The 16,031-nt window shown below is 39.2% G+C and overlaps 1 protein-coding gene across 1 annotated transcript; it reads left to right on the top strand.

Moving 5' to 3' along the window:
* The first annotated feature begins 1,158 nt into the window (after positions 1-1,158).
* Positions 1,159-13,503, top strand: rab11fip2 (RAB11 family interacting protein 2 (class I)). The gene is made up of 6 exons (XM_079362220.1): positions 1,159-1,352; positions 2,009-2,584; positions 5,930-6,330; positions 7,281-7,623; positions 8,607-8,679; positions 10,772-13,503. Exons 2-6 carry the CDS (start codon positions 2,232-2,234, stop codon positions 10,994-10,996), a joined length of 1,395 nt encoding a protein of 464 aa, XP_079218346.1. The 5' UTR covers positions 1,159-1,352; positions 2,009-2,231; the 3' UTR covers positions 10,997-13,503.
* The last annotated feature ends 2,528 nt before the right edge of the window (positions 13,504-16,031 follow it).

Here is a 16,031-nt window from a genome sequence, read left to right as displayed (position 1 = left end):
GAGAATGAAATTGGAGTTGAAAGAGATCTATGATCTGATTGTGAGTTTCACTTTGAGGCAGAGGCAGATGTTGGGATTAATAAAGAGCTAAATAGTCATACTGAGTCGGGTTCTACTCTAGCGACCCGCCTTGTTAAAAACACTATTTACCAGAGTTACTTTACTAATTGTCACCAAGGGCAGTGATCTCGGACAGGATTTTTCCAACGTGTTATTTAAAGTGCAACAGAAAACTTTGTTGCCAATGTTTAATAGCCATTTTTTAGGCGTTTAAGTTTGCCTCAAAAAATAAATTAATAAATGTTTCTATTATTCAAAGCATATATCATATATAATGCGATGGTTGAAAAGAAATATTTGTTGGGGAAAATCATTATCCTTCTTTGCAAATGTATTAGTTTATGTGTGCTAATATAATCTGGAATTGTGATATATATGCTAGGTACAGCCAATCCTTAAAAAAATCTTGATTGAGAAACAGTAATAAATGTTTAAAAAAAATAACTGAAGAAGTCCATGTAATTTATGTGCTAACAGTTGAGGAAAAATATAACAGTGATATCCTCATGTATTAAATGCTATCTGAGAGACAATTTTGTACAGCCTTATATTTTACTAAGCCTCAGCATTTCATTCAGAGATGTACTCTAGATAAGTGCAATAATCTCAGTTTGATGGATTGCCCAGGCAGAGCCTCAGGCCGCTGTTGTGTACATACTGCACTGGTTGTGGCAGAATGATAAAACCAACATAGGCAGGTGTGTTTGGTTAAGACGCACTTGTCAAGTGAGGTGACAAGCATGTCTGTGTTCATTCAAGTGAACCCCTTATCTCCACCTCCTTGTCCCACTCATGAACAATAGCATTTCCTATGTTTGTATGATTTACCTCTCCAAAGTAACCCTCTCCAACCCAAGACATGCACACCCTCACGCGCACACACCTCTGTCACGATGTCTAACAGAGGAGAGTCTGTTTGACGAAAAAAAAAATCCGTAATATCACTACTAAAAAAACGTTTTTCTGTTCTTATAATATGGTAATATAACTAATGAAGTCTATTTTCTAGGCTACATTTAAAAAACATATTGCAGTGCGCGTGCGTGAGATACGCGACCCCTTTCTTGCTTGATTTCACCCACCGGGTGAGGAGGAAGTGACGTCAGTCCTGGAATTAAAGCTCGCTGTTGGCTGACCGACAGTAATGAATAGCAATGGATAGCAACAGCAGCTAACAATTAACGCTAGCTGGCATTTACCCCTGAAACCATCTCAACAATGTATGTGGGAGCCTGTGTCTGATTAGCTGAAGTCCTGAATGCCCTTCCACTGTTGCTGAAAATGACACCGAGGTAAGAAACTATTTATGAGATGCTTTGAGCGCTTGCTAGCTTATCAACTAGCCGCCTATTGCTAACGTTATCCCTAAAGCCCAAACAACGGCAATGCTTTGTACGAAACTTATTCACGTGTCTCTCAAAGTGTTTACACTTGCCTGATTCACGAGTATACCATGCTAGTCGGTTAAATAACAACTCCATTCCTAGTGACAAACCTGTGGAGATACTCCCACATGAAGAAAGGCTCCATCGACAAAAATAATTCACCTGTGTATCTGTCCTGCGACGAACTGAATAATGTTGTTGTGAAATGTCTTGTTAAACCCAATCCCTCTGCAAGATGAGAACAAAAGTGAAGAGGCTTTTCTCCTTTTTCTTCTGTTCAAACCTGGAGCCTCTCACAGGAAGGGAAGTGTGATAGAAAAACTCCTTTAACTCAAATCACAGTAAAGTGCCATTTCACATGAGCAACTTCAGGTTTTATACTTCAGCCTGCTAACAGGTTTACAGACTGTACTAAATAACACAAATCACTCCAATATGTCTGTCCTTTTTTATGTTATCTGCAAAATCACAAATTGTGCCTTTACAAGGAAATGCCTGATTGATATCTTTCATCTTTCTGGGAATATACACTAATGCTGTTCTGTTTGTTTCCTTCTTCTCAGATGACTCACCAGTGGCTTGGACATCAGTGATTTGACAGAAGATGAGGCTGGCTTAGTTTGTCAGACTTGTGATGATTGGCACTGTAGGCTTATTAACCAGAAGGACGCTGACATCGATCAACAGTAAATTATGTTTGTTGCCATTTGCACGTGACAGCTTTAAAGCAGATTATATAAATGATCTAGTTTGTTTTGAATGGCTTCCAGTTAACCATTGCTGACAATGTCGCTGGGAGAGCAGTCTCAAAAGTGGTTTCCAACCCATGTCCAAGCCACTGTACTTCAAGCAACAGGTTTACAGCCCAAGGGGAAAAATGGCACCAACGATGCCTACACTATCATCCAACTGGGCAAAGAGAAGTACTCGACTTCAGTGGCAGAGAAGACACTTAACCCCGTCTGGAGAGAAGAAGCCTCCTTTGAATTACCTGGTTTACTTTTGGAGGGCAACCCAGAAGTTTATGAACTTTGCCTGATAGTAATGCATCGGTCGTTGGTTGGGATGGACAAGTTCCTGGGTCAGAGGTCCATCAACCTCAACGAAATCTTTGATAATAAGGAGAGAAAGAAAACCGAGTAAGTATCACACACTTCATTAAGCTATTGATTTTAGAGCAAGTTTTGCTCATCACAGAAAATATATAAATTAAAATTTCTGATCGGTGTGCAAAGTTTATACTTGCTTGGAAAAAAAGTTTTGATTATTTTTTTTTATTTTGTTACAGTTGCATTCCTTATAATTGTGTAAACGCCAATGGAAGATAGATAGATAGATAGATAGATAGATAGATAGATAGATATGTTATTGATCCTGAGGGAAATTCAAGGCAGTAAACAGGACATGCAGGACACAAGCTGTCCACTGTCCCCCGTCCCTTCCGTATATAATAAACCCCGAACAAGATTTAAAAGGCCCCCTATATGACTAAGAATAAACAAATTACAAATTAAACCTGTGCAATTAAAAATAGACTCATACTTGTATACATAACCTGAAAATGTATTTAATCGAGACCTCTAAGCATTTAAGGAAGTGCTGACCTTCTAAAAGTACGTGTTGTTTGTGCATGTACAGTGGTGTTTGAGGTGGGGGTAATGAGAAAGGTGTGAGAACAGACATTAAACGATCAATTGCAGACATTGTATGTAGTCATTATGCTGCTGTTACGTTACTATATGACACCCTTTTAATGTCGCAGTATTCAGTTAAACCATATGATCCTTTGATCTGCCATGGTGGAGCAGCTGATAAGCTGATATCTTCATTGGTGTTTGATGAACTACATTTTGACCTGGATGTTACTGTGGTCTTTACATGACACTGAATTAAGTGAACATACATGCATACATATGTATAATGACCTCTTTTACACTTTTAAAAGCACCCACATACTTTGCACCTCCAGCTCACAGTCATGCACTCATGTGCTGTTTGTGAAGAAACAGACTTTTAAGAGGAAGTGAAAATATTTTAAGAAGTATTCACAAGTGGATTACAGCATGAGCTAAATGTGTTCTGAGTTTTCACATGACAATATTGTGGTATGTCTGGGTTTTTTTTAACGTTGTGTTCTGTTCTCAGTCAGGTTTATGACATCCCTCCTTTGCACTGCATGATTTGATAATGTTTTGAACTTCATGAAGAAACACATTTTATTCGATGTATCCTTTTTCACATGAAGAACAATTTTAAACAGATTTTTCTTCTTCTTCAGATCTAAACAAACGTGGACCACTGTTGACAATAAGGCTTTTCATTCATGTTCAGTCAGGGACCACTGATTGGTTGAACGTGTCCATCACGTTGACCTTCTGTTTTTTAAGGCTGGACAATGAAGTGGTCTGTTTTGTTGAGGGCTTGTTCATAGCTTAATCACTGACATGGTGAGCAGCAGTTGGGCAAATTAAAACGAGTGGAGCTGGCTGAACATGTCGCTCCTGTTCGTCACTCTTATTGTTTTCAAAGGAGGGGTTGAAAATCCCTGTCGAATTAATGGCCTGTTGTCTGCAGAGGTAACTCGTTCCCCATGTTTTATTCAAGCTGCGACTTCTTTCTTCACAACCAAGATGGATCTTTTGTTGATTAGCTCATCGAAACACATCAGTAAACTCTATTTTAAAAAGTTTTAAAGTTATAATTATTTATTTGGTTTCTGGTGATACACCTCAATGGTTGCACTCCTTTTTTTTTTTTTTTTTTTTTTTTTTTTTTTTGCAGCTTCTGTAATGTATGTGCTCCCATTGCTTGTTGGCCTAATCCCACACTGCAGGCATACTTGACAGTGATGCTTGGACCCTCGGTAGTTTATCCACACTCCACAGTGGGTCTGTGTTCATGGCTGCCCATCCGCTATGTTTTTGAAGTGACGTATTGAGGAGAAAAGCCCACCTTGATATCTGAGAGGCAGCCCGTAATTATCGCACACCTGTGTTTGTTGATTGTGAGGAGTTTCCCAGCGGTCTCGGCCCAAATGGGAGGATTGTGGTTCCAAGCACAGGGAGGTTTATCTTGGCCTTGAAACACACGTGAGGTGCAGCCCTGGCCTCACAGCAGTGGTACACTGTGGCTGCTGATCAGACTGAGCACAGTGCACAGCCTGGGAGTCAGAGCAAGCCCAGCCATTCATGACTGGGCTCCTGACTGTTCAAAATACCATTCAACAGCTGCAGTTGTTAAAAAGCCAATACCAACAGTTTTCCTGGATTTAACTGATTACTGATTTTCATGCTGGAATTCAAGAGATACAATAAATCTCTATTGAAATAGAAAGAAATACCAGCATTGGATGAAAACATTTACATGTATTGTTGATTTTATGTCAATTCAATTCAAGGGTTCTTAAAAACACATTGTAAGATTCATATTTTTATCATGTAATTCATATACCGGCTTGTGAATTCTTTGAGTCTTTGCTGGAATGCACAGAAGTTTTGTCAGATTCATTTACAGAAACAGTTGATGTATATAATACGCGCCATCCGGCACCTCATGATGTTGCCAGGTTCTATGTATTGTAATAAGGAACATCACAGCTCCAATGTCCTGGTATCTGCTGTCTATATGGAGCCATGTTGTGCAGACGGGGTCTATTCCCCCCCATAGCAGGTGTAGATACAAAAACAACTTTGGTTGTCCGTTTTGTTTAATATCACTGCTCATTTTTCTCTTCTCTACTTTTATGTTCACATTTGAAGAGAAAAGTAAAAGAGGATCCCATCAGTGTCAACGGCTGAAGATGTTACACATCCTCTCGGCTTCTTTTTCTACATCCTCATCCTGATGGACCCAGTCGTTCTCAGTGTCAAGAATTAAAAACAAAACCAGCATCTGAAGAAAATAATGTCGAGGCGTCTGAAGATGTCCATGCCTTCTACAACAAAAGAAATATACTACAATAAATGATGTCCTAGTTTGGAATATACCAACAATATTTAAAATACCAATGCTTACCAACTCTGCTAATGCAAAGAGAATACATCAACTGATGGTTGTTAAATACTGGCGCTGGTTTCCGACATTGTTATAAGCCCTGTAACACAGAGGAGATGTCTCATTAGCATGTCTGAACTCTTGGGTTTCCCTGAGAACTGGCTTTGCAAATTCCCGATTGCTCGTCATTGGATATCTGAACAAAGGCCAGATTTGAGCAAATGCCACTTTATTTTGCTCAAAGTGAAAACATAAATCCCATTCCTTCCAGTCGAGAAAAGCTGAGAGTTTAAACGAGTTGAATTCCAAAACCAAGTTTGGATTGGGATGTGTTATTCAGCAGCAGACGATTCCTTATGCTTACAGAGAATCATGTTTATCGTCTAAATGACCAACTTTAAAATATTTATGCATGGTTGCTGTCGTCTACCTGTCTTCACGAATAATGTGGAACGTGTCATTAACTCAAGAATATTTTCTTAATGTTTTAGCTGGTATTCCATAGAGTCCAAGCCAGGGAAGAAAAGGAAAGAACGAGGTCGTATCCAAGTCAGCATCCAGTTCATGAGGAACAACATGACGGCCAGCATGTTTGACCTCTCCATGAAGGAAAAGCCCCGCTCTCCCTTTTCCAAGCTTAAGGTCAAAATGAAGGGTCGCAAACACGACAGTGGCTTCAGCGACGCATCTTCAGCCATACTGCCGCGCTCTGCCATGTGTGACGCAGAGCCGAACCGCCAGTCCGTTGAGCCACAGCCTCAGCCTGAAGCAAAGGCCAAGAGGCCACTTCTGGCTGGGACCCATAAACTCTCTGCAGCACATTCCATGTCAGATCTCATCGGAACCCACTTTCGACCAAAGCTGGACTCCATGAACTCCATTGAAGAGACTGGTAAGAACCAAACTGTTTTTTTCTTTCTTCTTTCTGTTTAGCACATTGCTTCAGGGACTTGAACAGTTTCTTTTTTTTTTTTTACTTCATTTTTAGGGTTACAACTAACGATTATTCGGTTTAGTATTTTTCCGATGAATGACGTTCCCTTCTTCGTTATCGATGCCTCTGACATGTTTACCTGCGTTGTATCATCACCGCGGCGCTCCCGTGCTACGCCATATCGCTTTAGCAAAGCTTGCCACTAACACAGGTTTTATGCATGGTGAAGTGCTCCCACACTTTGAGCTGTTCACTGTTTCAATATCAGCTCTGCGCTCAACGCTGTCCGCATGTGAACAGTTCCATGGCTTCGTCGCCGCAGTCTGCGACATAAGGAGTGACGCGTTCACCAACAAGGAAATTCGATGCCAAGAATAGTGTTCATCGATTTTTATCTATTCAGTGTTGCAGCTCTCATCACTTCAGCGAGTGATTCCTCTGGTGATCAGAAAGTGTTTGCTGCCTCATCGTTCATGTTAATGATTCAAGATGGAGGACGGCGTGTAAGCAAGAAGCTGGTGTTGCATGAAAGATTAAAGGCCTCGTTAGCAAACAGGAGAATATTGAGTTGAATTTTGCAACAAATATGTTTCAGTTGTCATCCTTCTCTTAATTAAGTAATGGTCAATCATATCAATGAAACCACAATTTTCCAAACCAACTGTCCTCCCTCGCCTGTTCTTTGTCACACTGTGTCTGTAACTAATCTTCACAATAACAACAACAAAGTTCACCAGTAGAATGTAACTCTTGAAAAAACTGAAACATTTAAATGCATGATTTTAAACCAGAAAAGTCATGTTTGACCTTTTCTAAGGTTGTTTGGTTATTGTTGTCGATGTTTTGTGAATTTAAGGTCTCCAGTCGATGATTTATGACCTAATTCTGATACTTCTGGTTTGTCACAGGCGGCCCTCACAGGCGTTCACAGAGCGAGGTGCCAGGCTACCAGGATAGCGAGGGGCACAGTGACCCTTTCACTGATATCAGTGACACCTTGCCACAGAAGTATGCCACGCTCCCACGTAACCGCAATCCATTCGAGGGAGAGCACGGGCAGCTGTGGGACCGGGCAGATCGGAAGGAGAAAAAAGAGAAGGTCAGCCTACTGGAACGTGTGACTGGAAAGAAGGAAGGCCGCAAGACCAATGGGGGGCGTTCGGGCAGCTCCGGAGATCTGCGTACTCCCAACCCGTTCAGCGGAGACTCACAAACTGACACTAACCCGTTCACCTCCAACTACAAATCCAGGTATTCCCTCATGTGTCCGTGTACAGTATAAAACCTGCCACTCTTCCTCGTGCTGCATCATCTCACACTCATCTTTTCACAAATCTATCATTTACTCTTGAAAGTCTCACTGTGAGTGTAGTTTTATTCTATCATTCACCTTTATTCAGGCAATCTGCCTCGTCAACTATTAAACAGCCTATCCATCAGTCAGCAGCAAGTTCCAGAAATAGTTTTCCTAAATTCAATTGTTACCCTGAGTGGATACAGAAATGTATGAAACGGATATACACAGGCATGAATAAAACGCATTACAATAAAGTATGAAAGCTTCACTTACAGAACTTTGTTTAGTTGTATAGATTCACATTAGTAACTGCTTTAAATGTATTTGTTGTGTTTTGCAATGTGTGTGTGTGTGTGTGTGTGACCAAGAAGCTAGCTCTGCTTCTTGGTCACGCACAAATGAAATCTTCATGAAATCCATTCCTAAGATGTCGCATCAGTCCACATGGTAAACGTTGAGCTCCCTTGCAGCAGGTGACGCTGGATGAAGCAGAATCTGTTTCTGTAGTTTAAACATTTTGAGGAGCGTGTTCCATAGATTTAGTGTTTAATAAAGCGAGCTCTGTGCTGAGTGGAAGTGGTGTCATTAGTGGCTCTTTAAAGCGCCTGGGCTTGATAACAGAGCCCTCTGAGCTATAGTAATGAGATCCTCTGCAGAGATAGACCACCCAATTAATCGCTTATCTTTGAAGGTGCTTATCCATCATCTTTACTGCCGTCTTTGTCACACGGTAGCACAGTGGTCATTTGAATAATGGGTAAAAAGATTGTTTAAGGTTCATAGTTTCTTGAAGTTATTCACAACGACAGAAAAGCACGCTTGCTTTGGATTACGTTTTGCTCCTGGATGGAGAACTCAAACTGTGACAGACACTTTGGAGCGTTCAGAACATTAACTCTGTTTTCTGTCTTTGTTTGTTTTTTTTGTTTTGTTGCAGTGATAAAAAGTTTACAAGAAATGAAGACATGTCCTTCGGCCTCAAAAAGAAGGACATCAATGGCAAGAAAAAAGTAAGACTGACCGCACATCCCTCCTTGTCAAAGCAAGTGTCAAGCAATTTGTCGGTGGATATCGTAACATGTTGTCAGTTTCACTGGACACAGATTGAAAAGGTAAAAGAGGAGACGTTATTTGAAGTGACACTCGTGTCATTGCTTCTTGTGTAGTGTCATGCACATTTTAATTGGGAACTCTTTGTTTGATTTGACACAGCAGCTGGTGATCCCTGAGAACTCTGAATATTCAGTGTTATTCATCTAATTGGACACATCGGTCATCATGGCCGAGCTGATTTTAATTTGAAGGGGTGTGAAAGTTTGGTCTGTAAGGTCAGTCCTTCAAGTCTTTCTGACTGATTAACTACCTCACTGGCTTGGTTAAGAAAAGGCATATAGCTTTAATTTGTTAATATTCATAATGATTAAAACACTATTTGAATTTGACATCTTACACTTTAAGGTTGTTTTTTTTTTTTTTCACTTCTTATATATTCCTTTCCAAAAAAAGCTAATATTTGCTGATTATTACACAGCAGAATTGCTATTGGTGAGGGAGGTGTGGGTGCAGTTTATAGCCTAAGTGACACCTAAATGAGAGGGAGAATTCTGATAATGGCTTTCCTCACCTTTCTCAGTGGGTGTTGAGGGCGTCTGATATCCACATTCGCCCCCTTCTAGGCTTCAGTTCTCGTTTCCTTCGTTTCCGGGCCTAATTAGCGCGCGCGCACACACACACACACACACACGTGGGGGGGGGGGGAGATTTCAAAGGACTGAGGTTTTAGATTCTCAGAGCTGAGCTCATTAGAAACTGTAATGACATAACAGGAGAATGCCAAGTGTGCACCTTATCTTCTTCTCGCCACTGATCGCAGTAAACGCTCATCATTACTTTGCCCATTTGTGGTCATTTCCAGGCCTTTGTCAACATATACATTATACTTTGTCCTTGTGTGTATATGAGAAGTAAAGCAGGCTTGTTCCCATGCTTGTATGTGATACTACATCACCTGACATTGTTGTGTGTTTGTGTGTGTGTGAGGAACGGGTTACCGTGCTCTGTTCCTGAAACCCTTCTTACACTGGACATTTAATCTTAGTGGCAAATATTACATTTTGTCTGGGTCGTCCCACAGAAGCCTTTATGCTGTTAGAAGTGATAAGATAAGTAGTAAGCAGTCACGCTCCATGTCTCTCTGTATTGTCTTTTTCCCATCAGCGGTAGCTCGAACGGTGCATGGGAGTAGGAGCTGATAAATGTGGTATTTTAAACAGGGTGAAGGTTTTGCTGCTCTATCCGTTCAGGGGAGGATGCCCAGCGCTGAAGCGATAAAGTGCTCCCTCATTAAAAACGATTACCACTCCTCTCTACCCGCGCAATATGATCTGCACATACCGTACCACACTGCTTTGGCCAAAACGGTTTTCCTGAAAGAGCAGAGCTGGGCCAAGGTTGCATCCTTTTTTCTTTTCTTTTTTTGATAACATTACCTTGACCTTTAATTGCAAAAATATGCCGTCTGGCATTTCTCCCTCAAAACAAAGATTCTGTTTTTGGGAAATCTTAATTATTTAGTTCTGGAAGGCGAGCTATAGTGTGAGTGAGTCTTCTCTGGTCATACTGTGCCTCTCGATGTCTAAAACCAAATAAAATGGAAAACAACTTTTAAAGGATGTTAGCGGCTTGCTGTAGTGTCAAAGCAGTGTTTTATTAAAGCGTCTCAGCGGCTCTTGGCTCGTATCAACACTGTAACACACTCGGATCATAACATCTGCTGTAGAATTCATTGCTATGACAGCACTAAATAGAGAAGTCTCATCTAAGAACTCTCAATTAGCCTTTATTAGCACACCAGAACAAGAGATAAACGCATGGCAGTTTGTGTCACATCAGGCAGACATGACTAATTAGTGTTTTTTTCTGTTATATTGTGAATGAACCTGAAGGTTATCATAACAATTTCATCTGTTATCAGATGCTTTTTTTCCCCATCACTTTATTCTACTTTTGCACATCCATGCAGGATGTGGTGATTAGGAATGATGACCTCAGGTAACGCTGTTAATGGTGTTAATTTGAGCATTTACTTGTTTTGCATTTCAGGAGGTGACGCAGGAAAGTGTAGCTGCCTATAGCAACTTAACCTTTCAGGAAGTTGTCCAGGAACTCATCAAACAGAAAGAAGTGGTTAAAAAGAAAGACGCCCACATCAGGGAGCTGGAAGACTACATCGATAACCTCCTTGTGCGTGTCATGGAGGAGACACCAAGCATTCTACGGACACCTTATGAGCCAAAAAAGAAGGCCGGGAAACTTTCCAAAAAGTAAATAGAAGAGACATGAAGGTGTAATGTGTGGCTCATGTGTTACAAAAAACACAGGAAAATATCTGATTTATGAAAACCACATTTATTATTAATTTATCTCTTTACTTTAGAATATTTCAGGTTCAATATGTTTTAAATACATTTGTTCATAGTTTAGATTATTCTAGCTCATGAAATGTATTTTGTCCCTTTTTAGTTTGGCAGATCAATCTCTTATTTTAGGTATGAAGACAGGAAGAGAGAAAGTGGTCTGTGGTCCTGGTCACATCTTTCTGACAAGATGGGCTTTTAGCTAAAATGTTACAGCATCAGTCATCTGTCCAGAAGTTCTTCAGGTGCAGTACAGCCACATTTACATTAACCAATTTCTGGAGTTAATAAATGATCAAGCAGTCGATTAGATAGAGCCGTTTTAATGTGTGTGGACCTAAACTATGAAGTGGATTTAATGGAGGCTACACATGTGGATGAGCTCCTCCTTCTTACCTAAGAGGCTCCATGATTCATGGGGAGACTCTGAAAGATTGGACACTTTTCAAAGTGCAAACATTCCTTTTTATAAGTTACTGACTTTCGTTCTTTTTATACTTTGCATGACTATCATTGAGTTTCCACGGGTCTTACTAAAGACAGACATTTTTACAAACTTTTAAGTGCAATCATTACTTGCTCTTGTTTACATTTTGATTAATCAATTTCTGTTGATTTGATTCTACTGAAAAGCTAGGTGTTTTTTTTTTTTTTTTTTTAAATGTCACGGTCTTCATAGATTCAAAAGCATTTATACTCTATGTTCATTTTACTGAACAGTCTTTATTTATAGTTTCACAGCCGACACATGAACATTACCTTTCTGTATATGTCTGGTACTTTCTGGTGAATCTCTGTTGCTCTGCATTCTGCAGAAGAAAAAACCTCTTCTGATGTTATTTTCATCAGCATAGCTGTTTACCCTCGAAAGTCTTGTCAAAAATTAATGATGTGCTGTCCCATCAGTGTACTTACTCTTTCTGTATTACAATTTCAACATTCATATAAAATATGATTGTTCCACAAAGGTCACTGACTACTAATAATAATTGTTTCCTCATCATTTAAGGTGAGCAGCCAATAAGTGGTTGGACTGACAGGAGAGCGTTTGTTACGTTTCTCATCAGTGTTTTCTGTCCCTTCATCTTAGATGCCAACGTCACAACTACAGAAGTTGTTTCCATGTTACACAGGGCTTCTTAGTTTTGATAATGTATTACTTCCTGCTGAACAGATGTTGATCTGCTGCAGGGGTAGCAGCTTGTTTGCACTGCTGGTACTAAAATGAAGTCAATGACAATGTACAGGTTCAAAGCTTCAAAAGAGGCAAAGATTGTTTTCCCTCTGTGTGATTGTGCTCGATGTTCAACAGTAGTATCATCACCTGCCTGTGTTTAGGTTTACATTTGTAGTTGTTTCTTCCCGTTGAATGGAAAGCAGCTTCATGTACAGTGTTAAACATGCTTTGTATTTCCATGGTAACAGCCCTTCCGTTGCACACACTTTTAATGACATTGTTTTCTTTATCATATGACAATCACTTCTGTCTGTTGGCTGGTATTAGTTCATTGTATTTTTTTCCTCGAATCTTCAAAGCATTTTGTATTGACACTGTAAAACTTGTATGATACCAAACCACAGCTACAACGTAATGTAACAAACCTAATACACTGTATTTATGGAATGTCAGCAGTCAAACACACATTTAATTCATGAGAACACCACTGAGAACACATGTAGTTATGCACTTGTTGTTTCTGCTGCTGTTTAAGTTATTTGGTCTTAAAGAATGTGATCTCTTTTGGACTTGAATCTCTTGATACTGAATGTACTCCGGTCGGCTTTGAAATATGTAACTCTGAAACCTGTAATGACGTACAGTACACTAACAAGGCCAATGAACCTTGCTTGCCTTTAAAGTATTTGATGTTTCCAAAGAGATCATTCAAGCTTGGGACATTTTCACTACTGATTTCTGTTGACATGACGGAGATGTTAGGATTCCTTTCTTGTTTTGTTTTTGTATTGGAAGAATGTTTTTTGGTTTGCATATAATTTGTAAAACCAAAATGTTTAAATCAGTGTAAGAATGATGAGTGTTATGATGATACTAATTAGGAAGTTTATGTTGATACAAATCTGTTCTCCATAACAGAAGATCTTCTCTACAATTGCCTTCCTACATCTTGTGAAGCGTGCACTCTCTCTTCATGTTACAGGCTTTGTTGATAGCTTTAACTACTCTGTTTTGGTACTTAGCTAGGTGTCCATGGACCTGAGGCTCTGATTACTTCCACTGTACATACTGTACAGTCACTTTGTAATATTACTTCACCTTTTGACTTTTTGCACATTTTCTTCTGCTGTAAAATGTTTGAAATGTGCTTCCTGGGGATTCTGTCTGACTTTCAGGCAGAGTTAGATTTAAGTTACAATACAATTTCAAAGTTGATAATAAAGTTTGATTATCAAATAAAAGTCTAAAATTAATTTTAGCTCTCTTGACATGTAATGGCTGGGATTTAATTAAGTGGCTCAACTTTTATTTTCTGTTTACCTTTTGTTCTCTACGTGTGGATTACTGACCCTGAAAGTGTCGGCCATATTCGTCCCACAGCGCACAACAGGTGATTAACTATATTCATTTTAGCTGTTTTATGTTTGGATGATAAAATAACAACATGAAAGGTCAAGTTCAAATTGAATATACAAGTGATTTATTCAAATTAATTGATTTTTGACTGTCATTTTTACATTTGGCTTGATTGTTGTATTTGCTTTATGTTTGGATGTAATTTGCTGTTTTGCTAAATCTCTTACACAAAAACTTAAATGAAAAACCTTTTTCAAATCAACTTGTAGCTCAACCGTGCAAAGAGTACATTTTAAAAACAACGCACATCATTATCAATAATTCCTTATTTCCTCTTTGCATCAGTTTTGACGTCCAATTCAATTGTTTTATTTTCTGTGAATGCTTAGGGGTCACCTTTTTAAATTACATTTTGTCCATTGTCTGTTAAAACGTCCATATAAATTGACTGTTCAGACTATGACAATAAAGTCCCATCAAGTTCTGCACATGCATTTATTTGAAGTGAAAGTCTGCCCTGAGCTCTAAAATAGTGCAAATGTAGAGATTTTTTTTCTTCCATATTGATGAAGCATGCATTGAACCTTTGGATGGAGATGACATAAAGCTCGACTCGGATCTCACAACCTCACTCTGACAGTCTTTAAGTCTTCTACTGATAATGTGATTCTACTTGCCATAGGCCACATACAGATGCCAGACACTAAGACTTAAGCTCTCGCTAAATCCCCTGACGGTGCTTGTAATGTGGCACACACAGTTTGGAGGAAATGATGACTGTGTTTATAAAAGATTTCACCAGTGAGAAAGCTTCATTCAGTTCATAGAATTGTGTGAAAGCTTGAGCACACGAGCCAGACCAATTAAACAGGAGTTGGTTATAATGCAGAAACATTGAGAACTAAAAGAACCTTGTTCCTTTTCTGTTGTTTCGTCTTTAGGTGCAAGTTTTGGGTAAGTCATTTCTTATAATTCCATATTACAAAAAGGGATGTTCCACGTTATGTAAGTCACATACTTTTAATTCTGTTACACTTTTAATTATACCATTCAAAAAATGGCGTGGGGTCTTTTCATCTGTAAACTTAACTGTTATTGTCTCAATTTTCAGGAACCCTCATCACCTTAACGTTCATATTAAGCTACGCAAAGATTACAACCTCCATGTTTGGATAAAAGAATATAACTTTATTATTGTGGCTCTTGAAACGTTAAGAGTGTAGAGCAATTGTTCCTAACCTCATTTGGCTCTTGACCCCACTTTGACCTCACAAAACTTGGCCACCCCGAGACATCCAAAACACATACAATGTATTGGAAAACATAAATTTGTTTTCAATCATGTAATAATTGTTCTAATGTATAACAAGAAGACATCATTTTGGTGTATATTTTTGTGGACAGGAAAAAGGCTGGGATGATCATTTTAAACAGTGGAAGACAGAGTCTGCAAGTTTCTTGTTTTTGCATCGGCTATGGCCCACAGTAGCCTTTGATTACTATAATTCAACAAACTATTTATTTGTCATAGTTTTAAAAAATCACATTTCAAGCTTTGCAAGCTTTTGTTTTTCTGCTTGCTTAAAGTGTTCCTTTTGTACCAGAGGAATCCCATTTTTTTTTTCCTGGCAAAAAAGAGAAGTAGCATTATTTCACAACTGAAGATGCCAAGATTAGTTGTTTAAACTTCACTTCAATTTGGATACGTGTGCCACAAGTCTGTGTGAAATCTTTAGGGAAAAGAAACACTTGCTAGCCACTTCCCTTTAGTTTAACAACAATTATTGTCAGTAACAATTAGAGACAGCGATGTAAAAAAAACATTTTTACAGAATTCAGTCTATTGGAACAATCTGCAGTGTGCGTCATGATTAATTTTTTATGTCCTTGTGTTAACTTACAGTCTGCCTTGGGAGACACCAAATAAGTGTGCACAAATAAGTGTGTAATTGGGCTTTATGTAGGTGTCACCTGTTGTATTCATAAGCTAATTGGCATACTCATTGTTATCCTTACACATTCATCATAAGATCGCATTTCACAGATCCCAGCTTTTGTGCGGTAGTGGCACGTGTCATCTGAGTGCCCCCAGATCACAGCCAATTAGTTAGCATTGTGCATTATATCATATTGCTGTAATTTGAGGAAATATACAACAAACGTATTATGTGAGGCTCTGTGGGTGCAGGAGCTAAAAAAAAAAAAAGGACCACCCACAGGTCACCTGTACTCCCGTTTAAATATGGATGGGCGTCATAGCAGGGATCAATGTCACCCTGCACGCGTCAGGTAGTGGAAGTGCCTCTGGCAGTCATTGAGAAACTTCTAAAAATCAGCAGATGGATGGGGTGTTTTTAAGGAAAAAAACAGACCTATTAGGGCAGCTGGCATTAACTTGTTGGATGGTCGAGGG

Source organism: Symphodus melops (assembly GCF_947650265.1).
Source record: "Symphodus melops genome assembly, chromosome: 15".
Classification (NCBI taxonomy): Eukaryota; Metazoa; Chordata; class Actinopteri; order Labriformes; family Labridae; genus Symphodus; species Symphodus melops.
Note: the sequence above shows the minus strand (reverse complement) of the source record. Positions and strands in the feature narration are given on the sequence as shown.

Excerpts from the sequence above, each read along its gene's own strand:
- rab11fip2 (XM_079362220.1), top strand. The coding sequence starts at position 2,232 with ATGTCGCTGGGAGAGCAGTCTCAAAAGTGGTTTCCAACCCATGTCCAA. Across the intron at positions 2,585-5,929 it reads AAGGAGAGAAAGAAAACCGA|CTGGTATTCCATAGAGTCCA; the intron begins GTAAGTATCACA and ends TTAATGTTTTAG. Across the intron at positions 6,331-7,280 it reads GAACTCCATTGAAGAGACTG|GCGGCCCTCACAGGCGTTCA; the intron begins GTAAGAACCAAA and ends GGTTTGTCACAG.